The 13,016-nt window shown below is 58.8% G+C and overlaps 1 protein-coding gene across 24 annotated transcripts in view; it reads right to left on the reverse strand.

The window, feature by feature from the left end:
* The window catches only part of IGLL1 (immunoglobulin lambda like polypeptide 1), a 56,236-nt gene that overhangs the window by 24,157 nt on the left and 19,063 nt on the right, over window positions 1-13,016 (reverse strand). For 2 of the 24 annotated variants that reach the window (XM_084539303.1, XM_084539302.1), the window contains exon 2: window positions 8,937-9,218. The exons of 14 other annotated variants lie outside the window; for them this stretch is intronic. In XM_084539303.1, the coding sequence (XP_084395429.1) occupies window positions 8,937-9,218 (282 nt within the window). Of the gene's footprint in view, window positions 1-2,765; window positions 3,072-5,936; window positions 6,219-8,930; window positions 9,219-9,336; window positions 9,437-13,016 lie in introns of those variants that run through there. 8 more of the 24 variants (XM_084539295.1, XM_084539293.1, XM_084539300.1 and 5 more) reach the window with 7 other exon arrangements.

Raw genomic sequence — 13,016 nt, forward strand, 5'->3', positions numbered from 1 at the left:
TAACACAGCCGGTGCCTGCCCAGGCACACAGGGGCAGAGCAGGTGGCAGCGGCTCAACAGAAGAGGCCCCAGGGACTGGCAGGACCCCCAGCACAGCGGGGCCAGCAAAGTGCCTTGGGTTAAGGAGGCCGCCAGTGGCCGCGGCTGCGTTAGCAGGAGCCCCGAGGATGGCAAAGGGCTCAGAGTGCCGCTCGCACAGGGATGGCTGGCGTTTGTCAGCCCCGAGAGCAAGAGGCCAGCAGGTGTCTTAGCTGAGGGACCGCTCCTGGAGGGGCACCAAGGAAATGGAGACAGGCGCTTCCCAGAGGCAACAGGCACGAGAGGCAACGGGCACAGGCTGACAAACGGGGTATCACAGAATCACCGCATGGTTTGGGTAGGAAGGGACCTTACCGCCCACCTTCCCCAGCCCCCTGCCATGGGCACGCCGCCTCGCACCACACCGGGTGTCCCAAAGGCCTGTCCAGCCTGGCCTTGGGCTCTTCAGGGATGGGGCAGCCACAGCTTCTCTGGGCAGCCAGTTGCAGAGCTTCACCGCCATTGAGTGAACAATTCTTTCCTGGTATTTACCCTAAATCTGCCTGCTATGAGTTTAACACCTCGTCCTATCACTACATGCCCCTCTAAAATGTCTACCTGCATATTTCCTATAAGTCGCCCCCAAATGCTGAAAGGCCGCAACAAGGCCTCCCCAGAGCTTTCTCTTCTCCAAGCTAAACAAGCCCAGCTCCCTCAGCCTTTCCTTGCAGGAGAGGTGCTCCAGCCCGCTGATCGTTTTGGTCGAACTCTGTCCAATGGAGTAAAAAGCCTTTTTGCTGCGAGGCCCGTGAAACGCTTGCAATGCCTGTCCTGAAGAGCTGCCTGTGTTGGGTCTGTCTGGGCTGGAGTCACCTTTCTCTGTAGCAGCCCACACAGTGCTGTGCTCTGCACTCGTAGCAGAAACAGCACTGGTATCACTCCAGTGTGATGCCTCTTGCTTCATAGTGCTGGCACAGCATCAGGACTCCCTCCAAGCCCCCAAGAGCCAGCAGGCTTGGGGTGGGCAAGGGATAGGGAGGGGACATCGCCAGGGCAGCTGACCTAACCCAACCAAAGGGATATCCCATAGCTCCTGATGTCTCACTCAGCAATAAACAGGGGGCTCTGGTGGGGAGGGGACTGTCGTCCTGAACAACCGCTACGCATTTTGAGACCCTGCTTTCCAGGATGTGGATGAACATCTCTCATTGAGGGGAAGTAGGGGATAATATTTTTCCTTTCTCTCTGTGCTTTTGTGTGGCCGTGTTGATTCATTTCTTTCATTTATTTGCCATTCCCTTTCTCTGTAATTAAACAATTCTCATCTCAACCTCAAGCTCATTGTGTTGTAACTTCTCCCCCTTCCTCTTTGAAGCGGCGGGGGGCTGAGACAGCGGTTGTGGTGGGGCTCGGCTGTCCGCTCGAGTAAAACCACCACAGTGCCGAGCCTCCATCTTGGAGGCCTTCACACCAAGACAGGACAGGCCCTGGGCAGGCGGCAGCAGCCGGCCCAGCGTGGAGCAGGGTGGGAGGAGACGATCTCCAGCTCAGTGCCAGCCCCAGCCGTCTGGGGCTTTCCCCAGCCCCAGCACCTGCGCTTCCCCCTTACTCTGCTGCTCCTCTGCCCTGGCTCCTGCAGGCAGCACAGAGGGGTTGTGCAGGAACGGGGCACGTGCCACACAGCAGGACCCAGCTCACGGGGGCATTTCCTGGCCCTACACCAGGCCCAAGCTGCAGCAGCAGGCACCCGAGGGGCCCTGGTACCACAGCAGCTTGGCCTCTCACTTCCCCATTGCTGGGACTCGCCGTGACCAGCGCTGCCATCCCAGGCACCACAGAAATAGACAGCCTCGTCCTCGGCTTGGACCCCAGTGATGGTTAACGTGTTTGTGGTGCCAGATGTGGAAACAGAGAACCATGAAGGGCTTCCAGGGGTCTCTTGTTGTTGTGGTAGATCATGGTGACAGGGCCAGTGCCTGTGTCTTCTGCTGGTACCACCTGTAGCTGTTGCTCCTCCCAGAAGCTGGGTCCTGCAACATGGGTCAGGGATGGGGCTGCTGGGGCCATCCCGTCCCTGAGGGATAGGCACAGCCTTGGGACTCTTTTGGAGGGCAGAGCAGGGACAGCAGGCACGACCACCGGCAGCACTGGGCCCCAAGGCATGTGCTAAGATGGAGACCTGTGCCACCATCTGAGGGGACAGCAGGGAGACAACTGCTCCTGTGATGGTAGGAGGTTTTTGTATCACTTCCCCATTGCTCTATGTCACTGTGACAATTTAGTACTGCCATCCCAGTCACCACAGAAATAGACGGCCTCGTCCTCGGCTTGGACCCCAGTGATAGTTAACGTGTTTGTGGTGCCAGATATGGAACCAGAGAATCATGTAGGCATTCCCGAGGGACTGTTGTATTACTATAGATCACGGAGATAGGGACTGTGCCAGAGGTCTTCTGCTGGTACCAGCCGTAGCTGAGGCTACTCCCAACAGCTGGGTCCTGCAGCATGGGGCAGGGATGGGTCTGCTGGGGCCATCCCGTCACTGAGGGATGGGCAGAGCCTTAGGGCTCTTTTGGAGGGTAGATCAGGGACAGCAGGCACTGCCACCTTCAGGTTTGGGCCCCAAGGGAAGTGCTGTGATGGGGACTTGTGCGACCCTCCAAGAGGACAGCAGGGAGCCAGCTGCTCATGCAATGGCAGAAGGTTTTTGTATCATTTCTCATTGCTCTGTGTCACTGTGCCAGCACTAGCACTGCTGTCCCAGCTACCACAGTAATAGACGGCCTCGTCGTCGGCTTGGACCCCTGTGATGGTTAACATGTTTGTGGAGCCAGATGTGGACGCAGAGAATCTTGAAGGGATGCCTGAGGGTCTCTTGTCGTTGCTATAGATGACGGTGACAGGGCCAGTGCCAGGGGTCTTCTGCTGGAACCAGCCATACCAATATTTGCCATTACTATCAGCGCTACCCCCGGAGCAGGTGATCTCCACGTTGTCTCCTGGGTTCGCTGTCTTATAAGCCGGCTGAGTAGTTGCTGCCTGGACCAGGGAACCTGGAGAGGGAGAGGAGAGAGGGGAGTAAAAGGGATCAGCGAGTGCCCCACTCGCACAGCCCTCAGCGCGCAGCAGCCCAAAGGGCCCGGCCGGGCGCAGCGAGTGTGTCCAGGGCACCTGAGGTGTGGGCGAGCACCGCGAGGAGAGGGGCCCAGCCATGGCGAGATCCCACCAGCTGCGCGTCCCCACACCGACAGGGCTGTGCCGCGGACCCCGACACCCTCTTAAACCCCCGCCCGGCCGGAGCACAGCCCCTCCATGCAAATGCGGCCCCGCGCTCTCGGCCACGTCCCGCACCTCGCTCACCACCTCCCCGCCCGGCCCCTCTACCACAGGCACAGGGGTGTTGTCCCCGGCCTCGTGCTGGGGACACGTGGCAGCACCCAGGCGCAAAGCACTCGCACACAGCCCCTTGCCTCAGACGGGGCCTTGCACTCATGTAACCAAGCAGACAGGGAGAGCAGGGACACAGGGGCTGGCGGGTACTACAGGTACTATGGGTACTACGCAGCGCTCACAGCTCCCACAGCACCGCTGTGAGGTGCAGACACCTCCGGCCTCAGCACCCCATTGCCCCATCTTCCCCTCACACAGCTTTACATGTCCGTGGCCGCTGCTGCTTTTCCCCAACACAGCCGGTGCCTGCCCAGGCACACGGGCTGAGCAGGTGGCAGCAGCTCAACAGAAGAGGCCCCAGGGACTGGCAGGACCCCCAGCACAGCGGGGCCAGCAAAGTGCCTTGGGTTAAGGAGGCCGCCAGTGGCCGCGGCTGCGTTAGCAGGAGCCCCGAGGATGGCGTAGGGCTCAGACCACCGCTCTCATGGGGACAGCTGGCTTTTGTCAGCCCCGAGAGCAAGAGGCCAGCAGGTGTCTTAGCTGAGGCGACCGCTCCTTCCGGGGCACCAAGGAAATGGAGACAGGCGCTTCCCGGAGGCAACAGGCATTAGAGGCAATGGGCACAGGCTGACAAACTAGGAATCACAGAATCACCGCATGGTTTGGGTGGGAAGGGACCTTACCACCCACCTTTCCCAGCCCCCTGCCATGGGCACGCCACCTCCCACCACACCGGGTGTCCCAAAGGCCCGTCCAGTCTGGCCTTGAGCTCTTCAGGGATGGGGCAGCCACAGCTTCTCTGGGCAGCCTGTTGCAGAGCCTCACCGCCATTGAGTGAACAATTCCTTCCTGGTATCTACTCTAAATCTGCCTTGTATCAGTTTAACACCATCACCCCTTGTCCTATCAATATGTGCCTCTTCCTGGTAGCCAGGAGGGAGAACCCTATCCTGGGATACATCAAGCACAACATCGCCAGTCGGTCAAGGGAGGTGATTCTCCTGCTCCACTCTACGCTGGTACGGCCTCATCTCGGGTACTGTGTGCAGTTCTGGGCACCACAGTACACAAAGGACATTAAACTGTTGGACAGCGTCCAGAGGAGGGCGACGAAGATGGTGAAGGGCCTAGAGGGGAAGACCTATGAGGAGCGGCTGAGGGTGCTGGGCCTGTTCAGCCTGGAGAAGAGGAGGCTGAGGGGGGACCTCATTGCAGTCTACAACTTCCTCTTGAGCAGGAGTGGAGAGGCAGGTGACCTATTCTCTGTAAACACCAGTGATAGTACCTGCTGTAACAGTGTTAAGCTGAGGGAGGGGACGTTTAGGCTGGACATCAGGAAGAGGTTCTTCACCGAGAGGGTGGTTGCACACTACAGCAGGCTCCCCAGGGACGTAGTCACTGCACCAAGCCTGACTGAATTTCAAAAGCGTTTGGGCTGTGCACTTAATGACATGGTCTAAACTTTTGGGTAGACCTGTGCGGTGTCAGGAGTTGGACTTGATGATCCTCAAGGGTCCCTTCCAACTCGGGATATTCTATGATTCTATGAAATTATCTGTATCTCAAACCTTGAGCTCTTTGTCTTGTATTTTCTCCCTCTTCCTCTTTGAAGGGGCGGGGGGCTGAGACAGCGGTTGTGGTGGGGCTCGGCTGTCCGCTCGAGTAAAACCACCACAGTGCCGAGCCTCCATCTTGGAGGCCTTCACACCAAAACAGGACAGGCCCTGGGCAGGCGGCAGCAGCCGGCCCAGCGTGGAGCAGGGTGGGAGGAGACGATCTCCAGCTCAGCGCCAGCCCCAGCTGTCTGGGGCTTTCCCCAGCCCCAGCACCTGCGCTTCCCCCTTACTCTGCTGCTCCTCTGCCCTGGCTCCTGCAGGCAGCACAGAGGGGTTGTGCAGGAACGGGGCACATGCCACACAGCAGGACCCAGCTCACGGGGGCATTTTCTGGCCCTACACCAGGCCCAAGCTGCAGCAGCAGGCACCCGAGGGGCCCTGGTACCACAGCAGCTTGGCCTCTCACTTCCCCATTGCTGGGACTCGCCGTGACCAGCGCTGCCATCCCAGGCACCACAGAAATAGACGGCCTTGTCCTCGGCTTGGACCCCAGTGATGGTTAACGTGTTTGTGGTGCCAGATGTGGAAGCAGAGAACCATGAAGGGCTTCCAGGGGTCTCTTGTTGTTGTGGTAGATCATGGTGACAGGGCCAGTGCCTGTGTCTTCTGCTGGTACCACCTGTAGCTGTTGCTCCTCCCAGCAGCTGGGTCCTGCAACGTGGGTCAGGGATGGGGCTGCTGCAGCCATCCCGTCCCTGAGGGATAGGCACAGCCTTAGGACTCTTTTGTAGGGCAGAGCAGGGACAGCAGGCACGGCCACCGGCAGCACTGGGCCCTAAGGGAAGTGCTGAGTCAGGGACTTGCGCCACCATCTGACGGGACAGCAGGGAGCCAGCTTCTCCTGCAATGGCAGAAGGTTTTTGTATCACTTCCCCATTGCACTATGTCACTGTTTCAATTTAAATCCATCACTACTGTAGCTGCTCGCACAGTAATAGATGGCCTCGTCCTTGGCTTGGACCCCAGTGATGGTTAACGTGGACACGGAGCCAGATGTGGAAGCAGAGAATCGTGAGGGGATGCCCGAGGGTCTCTTGGTGTTGTCATAGATCACGGTGACAGGGGCACTGCCAGGGGTCTTCTGCTGGAACCAGCCATAGTAGTTGCTACTCCCGGAGCAGGTGATCTGCACGGTGTCGCCTGGGTTCACCGACTTTGGGTCCGACTGAGTCAGCGCTGCCTGGACCAGGGAACCTGGAGAGGGAAAGGAGAGAGGGGAGAAAAAGGGCTCAGTGAGTGCCCCACACGCACTGCCCTCAGCAAGTATGCCGATTACACAAAGCTGGGATGAGTGGCCGACACGCCAGAAGGCTGTGCTGCCATTCAGCGAGACCTGGACCGGCTGGAGAGATGGGCAGGAAGAAACCAAATGAGATTTAATAAGAGCAAGTGTAGAGTCCTGCACCTGGGAAGGAACAGCCCGAAGTATCAGTACAGGCTGGGGGATGACCTGCTGGAGAGGAGCTCTGAGGAGAAGGACCTGGGGGTCCTGGTGGACGACAGGCTGACCATGAGCCAGCACTGTGCCCTTGTGGCCAAGAGGGCCAATGGGATCCTGGCGTGCATTAGAAGGAGCGTGGCCAGCAGGTGAAGGGAGGTGATCCTCCCCCTCTACTCTGCCCTGGTCAGGCCTCACCTGGAGTACTGTGTCCAGTTCTGGGCTCCCCGGTACAAGAAAGACAGGGATCTCCTGGAAAGAGTCCAGCGGAGGGCCACAAAGATGATATGGGAGCTGGAGCATCTTCCCTATGAAGAAAGGCTGAGAGACCTGGGTCTGTTCAGCCTGGAGAAGAGAAGACTGAGAGGGGATCTCCTCAATGTATATAAATATCTGAGGGGTGGGGGACAGAAGGATGTAGCCAACCTCTTCTCAGTGGTTTATGGGGATAGAACAAGGGGCAATGGCTGCAAGTTAGAGCACAGGAAGTTCCGCACTGACATGCAAAAGAACTTCTTCACGGTGAGGGTGATGGAGCATTGGAACAGACTGCCTAGGGAGACTGTGGAGGCTCCTTCTCTGGAGATATTCAAGGCCTGTCTGGACACCTACCTGGGCAGCCTGCTCTGAGGAACATGCTTTGGCAGGGGGGTTGGACCCAATGATCTTTCGAGGACCCTTCCAACCCCTACAGTTCTGTGATTCTGTGATTCTATGATTCTGTGATTCTGTGATTCTGTGATCTTCCCTCCATCCGCTCTCTTCCACCTCCACCCCCAAGCAGCGCAGTGGAACAGAGGAACGGGGGTTATGGTCAGTCTATAGCGCTTCTCCACCACTCCTTCTCGGTCACTCTCATCCCCTGTGCTGTGGGGTCCCTCCCACGGGATGCAGTCCTTGATGAACTGATCCAGTGTGGGCTGCCCACAGGCAGCAGCTCTTCCAGAACTGCTCCAGCTATGGGTCCGTACCACGGGGTCCATCCCTCAGGAGCAAACTGCTCCAACCTGGGTCCCCCAGGGGCAGCAGCTCCTGCCACATCACCTGCTCCTGTGTGGGCTCCTCTCCACGGGTACAGCTCCGGCCCGGAATCTGCTCTGGTAGGGGTCCTTCACAGGCCACAGCCTGCACCGGGGCAGGTCCACCTGCTCCACCGTGTTCTCCTCCACGGGCTGCAGCGTGGAACCTGCTCCACTGTGGTACTCCATGGGCTGCAGGGGGGCGGCCTGCTGCACCATGGTCTCTCCACAGGCCACAGGGGACGTCTGCTCTGGAGCCTGTAGCACCTCTCGCCCTCCTTCTTCACTGACCTTGGTGCCTGCAAGGCTGTTCATCACTCCACACACTCTCCCAGATACTGTGTGCAACATAATTGTTGTTTTGTTTTTTTCTCCTTGGTTCACTGATTTTGAATCCGGCTGAGTCAGCGCTGCCTGGACCAGGGAACCTAGAGACAGAGAGGAGAGAGGGGAAAAAATGGGGCTCAGTGATTCACGAAACTCACAGTTCTGGTAATGCAGAGGGGCCAGGAACATGTCACAGCGCCAAAGCCCTGCTCAGCCCTGAGGGTCAAGGGCAAAAAGCCTCCATTTCTAGCTGTGGCCTGTCCCTCACTTCCAAATTACCCTGTGTCACTATACCAGCACTAATACCGCTGTCCCAGCTAGCACAGTAATAGACGGCCTTCTCCTCATCTTATGCCTCACTGATGGTTAATGTGGCCGTGTAGCCAGATTTGGAACCAGAGAATCGTGAATGGATGCCCAAGGATCTGTTGGTGTCACTATAGATTGTGGCGACAGGACCACTGCCAGGGGTCTTCCGCTGGTACCAGCCATAGTAGTCGCTACCCCCGGAGCACGTGATCTGCACGGTGTCTCCCAGGTTCGCCGTCTTTGTGGCCGGCTGACTCAGCACTGCCTGGACCAGGGAACCTGGAGAGGAAGAGAAGAGAGGGGAGAAAACGGGGCTCTGTGAGTGCCCCATATGCACTGACATCACTGCAGCCATCCCAGGCACCACAGTAATAGACAGCCTCATCCTTAGCTTGGACCACAGTGACAGTTAACGTGTTTGTGGTGCCAGATTTGGAACCAGACAGTCGTGAAGGGATGCCAGAGTTTTTCTTTATGCTATCATAGATCACGGTGACAGGGTCAGTGCCAGGGGTCTTGTACGATTACCAGCCATAGCTCTTGCTACTCCCAGCAGCTGGGTCCTGCAGCGTGGGGCAGGGACGGGGCTGCTGGGGCCATCCTGTCCCTGAGGGATGGGCACAGCCCTGGGGCTTTGCGGGAGGGCAGAGCAGGGACAGCAGGCACTGCCACCGGCAGCACTGGGCCCCAAGGCAAGTGCTGAGACGGAGACCTGTGCCACCATCTAAGGGGACAGCAGGGAGCCAGCTGCTCCTGTGATGGCAGGAGGTTTTTGTATCACTTCCCCATTGCGCTATGTCACTGTGTCAGCACTAGCACTGCTGTCGTAGCTCCCACAGTAATAGACGGCCTCGTCCTCGGCTTGGACCCCAGTGATGGTTAATGTGGCTGTGGAGCCAGATTTCGAACCAGAGAATCGAGAAGGGATGCCCGAGGGTCTGTTGCTGTCACCATAGATCACGGTGACAGGAGCACTGCCAGGGGTCTTCTGCTGGTACCAGCCGTAGTAGTTGCTACTCCCGGAGCAGGTAATCTGCACGGTGTCTCCTGGGTTCACCGACTTCGAGGCCGGCTGAGTCAGCGCTGCCTGGACCAGGGAACCTGGAGAGGGAGACAAGAGAGGGGAGAAAACGGGGTCAGCGAGTGCCCCACACGCACAGCCCTCAGCGCGCAGCAGCCCAAAGGGCCCGGCCGGGCGCAGCGAGTGTGTCCAGGGTACCTGAGGTGTGGGCGAGCACCGCGAGGAGGAGAGGGGCCCAGGCCATGGCGAGATCCCACCAGCTGCGAGTCCCCACGCCGACGGGGCTGTGCCGCGGACCCCGACTCCCTCTTAAACCCCTACCCATCCGCAGCACGGCCCCTCCATGCAAATGCGGCCCTGCGCTCTCGGCCACGTCCTGCGCCTCGCTCCCCACCTCCCTGCCCGGCCCCTCCACGGCAGGCACAGGGGGGTTGTCCCTGGCCTCGTGCCGAGGACACGTGGCAGCACCCAGGCACAAAGCGCTCGCACACAGCCCCTTGCCTCAGACGGGGCCCTGCACTCATGTAACCAAGCAGACAGGGAGAGCAGGGACACAGGCGCTGGCGGGTACTACGGGTACTATGGGTACTACGCAGCGCTCACAGCTCCCACAGCACCGCTGTGAGGTGCAGACACCTCCGGTCTCAGCACCCCATTGCCCCATCTTCCCCTCACACAGCTTTACATGTCCGTGGCTGCTGCTGCTTTTCCCCAACACAGCCGGTGCCTACCCAGGCACACAGGGGCAGAGCAGGTGGCAGCGGCTCAACAGAAGAGGCCCCAGGGACTGGCAGGACCCCCAGCACACCGGGGCCAGCAAAGTGCCTTGGGTTAAGGAGGCCGCCAGTGGCCGCGGCTGCGTTAGCAGGAGCCCCGAGGATGGCGTAGGGCTCATAGTGCCGCTCGTACGGGGACAGCTGGCGTTTGTCAGCCCCAAGAGCAAGAGGCCAGCAGGTGTCTTAGTTGAGGGACCGCTCCTGCAGGGGCACCAAGGAAATGGAGACAGGCGCTTCCCAGAGGCAACAGGCACGAGAGGCAACGGGCACAGGCTGACAAATGGGGTATCACAGAATCACCGCGTTGTTTGGGTGGGAAGGGACCTTACCGCCCACCTCCCCCAGCCTCCTGCCATGGGCACGCCGCCTCCCACCACACCGGGTGTCCCAAAGGCCCGTCCAGCCTGGCCTTGGGCTCTTCAGGGATGGGGCAGCCACAGCTTCTCTGGGCAGCCTGTTGCAGAGCCTCACCACCATTGAGTGAACAATTCCTTCCTGGTATCTACTCTAAATCTTCCTGCTATCAGTTTAACACCATCACCCCTTGTCCTATCACTACGTGCCCCTCTAAAATATCTGTCTCCTTGTTTCCTATAAGTCGCCCCCAAATGCTGAAAGGCCGCAACAAGGCCTCCCCAGAGCTTTCTCTTCTCCAAGCTAAACAAGCCCAGCTCCCTCAGCCTTTCCTTGCAGGAGAGGTGCTCCAGCCCGCTGATCGTTTTGGTCGAACTCTGTCCAATGGAGCAAAAAGCCTTTTTGCTGCGAGGCCCGTGAAATGCATGCAACACCTGTCCTGAAGAGCTGCCTGTGTTGGGTCTGTCTGAGCTGGAGTCACCTTTCCCTGCAGCAGCCCACACAGTGCTGTGCTCTGCACTCGTAGCAGAAACAGCACTGGTATCACTCCAGTGTGATGCCTCTTGCTGCATAGTGCTGGCACAGCATCAGGACTTCCTCCAAGCCCCCAAGAGCCAGCAGGCTTGGGGTGGGCAAGGGATAGGGAGGGGACATCGCCAGGGCAGCTGACCTAACCCAACCAAAGGGATATCCCATAGCTCCTGATGTCTCACTCAGCAATAAACAGGGGGCTCTGGTGGGGAGGGGGCTGTCCTCCTGAACAACCGCTACGCATTTTGAGGCCCTGCTTCCCAGGACGTGGCCGAAAATTATGAGTTGAGGGGAAGTAGGGGATAATATTTTTCCTTTCTCCATGTGCTTTCGCATGGCCTTGTTGATTCTTTTGTTTCTTTTACTCCACATTCGCTTTCTTTTTAATTAAACTCTCTTAAATTAAATTAAATATAATTCTCATTTCAACCTCAAACTCTTTGTCTTGTATTTCCTCCCTCTTCCTCTTTGAAGGGGCGGGGGGCTGAGACAGCGGTTGTGGTGGGGCTCGGCTGCCCGCTCGAGTAAAACCACCACAGTGCCGAGCCTCCATCTTGGAGGCCTTCACACCAAGACGGGACAGGCCCTGGGCAGGCGGCAGCAGCCAGCCCAGCGTGGAGCAGGGTGGGAGGAGACGATCTCCAGCTCAGAGCCAGCCCCAGCCGTCTGGGGCTTTCCCCAGCCCCAGCACCTGCGCTTCCCCCTTACTCTGCTGCTCCTCTGCCCTGGCTCCTGCAGGCAGCACAGAGGGGTTGTGCAGGAACGGGGCACGTGCCACACAGCAGGACCCAGCTCACGGGGGCATTTCCTGGCCCTACACTAGGACCAAGCTGCAGCAGCAGGCACCCGAGGGGCCCTGGTACCGCAGCAGCTTGGCCTCTCACTTCCCCATTGCTGGGACTCGCCGTGACCAGCGCAGCCATCCCAGGCACCACAGAAATAGACGGCCTCGTCCTCGGCTTGGACCCCAGTGATGGTTAACGTGTTTGTGGTGCCAGACGTAGAACCAGAGAATCGTGAAGGCATTCCCGAGGGACTGTTGTATTGCTATAGATCACGGAGACAGGGAATGTGCCAGAGGTCTTCTGCTGGTACCAGCCATAGCTAATGCTACTCGCAACAGCTGGGTCCTGCAGCATGGGGCAGGGATCGGTCTCCTGGGGCCATCCTGTCCCTGTGGGAAGGGCAAAACCCTGGGGCTTTGCAGGAGGGCAGAACACGGACAACAGGCACAGCCACCTGCAGCACTGGGCCCAAGGCGTGTGCTAAGATGGAGACCTGTGCCACCATCTGAGGGGACAGCAGGGAGCCAGCTGCTCCTGTGATGGCAGGAGGTTTTTGCATCACTTCCCCATTGCGCTGTGTCACTGTGCCAGCACTAGCACTGCTGTCGTAGTTCCCACAGTAATAGACGGCCTCGTCCTCGGCTTGGACGCCAGTGATGGTTAACGTGGCTGTGGAGCCAGATTTCGAACCAGAGAATCGTGAAGGGATGCCCGAGGGTCTCTTGTCATTGCTATAGATCACGGTGACAGGGGCACTGCCAGGGGCCTTCTTGGCAAGACCCCACCAGCTGCGCGTCCCCACGCCGACGGGGCTGTGCCGCAGACGCTGCAAGTGGCTGTAACTGGTCTATCTGATCTGCCCTCCCGCAGAACCCCAAGGTTCAGCGCCTTCCCTCAAGGAAGGGATGGCCCTAGCAGCCCCTTCCCTGCCCCAAACTGCAGGGCCCTTGTACCCCGGTGCTCCCAGGCTGCTCCCTGGGCCCTGACGGCTGCCTCCCTGCCCGGGTACAGCCACTGCCCTGGGGCATCTCTGCAGGGACTCAGACTGCAGAAAGCACCAAGAGACCACAATGTGTGGATCACTAAAGTGATCCACAGACTGTGGACGGCCTCATCGGTGCTGCTCTGCCCATCCCTCCCACAGTGTACCAAGGTCCTGGGAACAAGATAGACGGGGTCATCCTTGGCTTGGACCCTATTGATGGTTAACGTGTTCGTGGTTTCAGATGTGGAACCAGAGAATCGTGAAGTGATGCCTGAGGGTTTCTTGTCATTGCTACACATCATGGACACAGGGCCAGTGCCACGGGTTTTTCACTAGTACCAGCCATAGTGGTTGATAATCCCATCAGCTGCGTCCTGTACTATGGGTCAGGGATGGGTCTGCTGGGGCCATCCCGTCCCTGAGGGATAGGCACAGCCTTGCGACTCT

Source organism: Aythya ferina (assembly GCF_964211825.1).
Source record: "Aythya ferina genome assembly, chromosome: 17".
Lineage (NCBI taxonomy): Eukaryota > Metazoa > Chordata > Aves > Anseriformes > Anatidae > Aythya > Aythya ferina.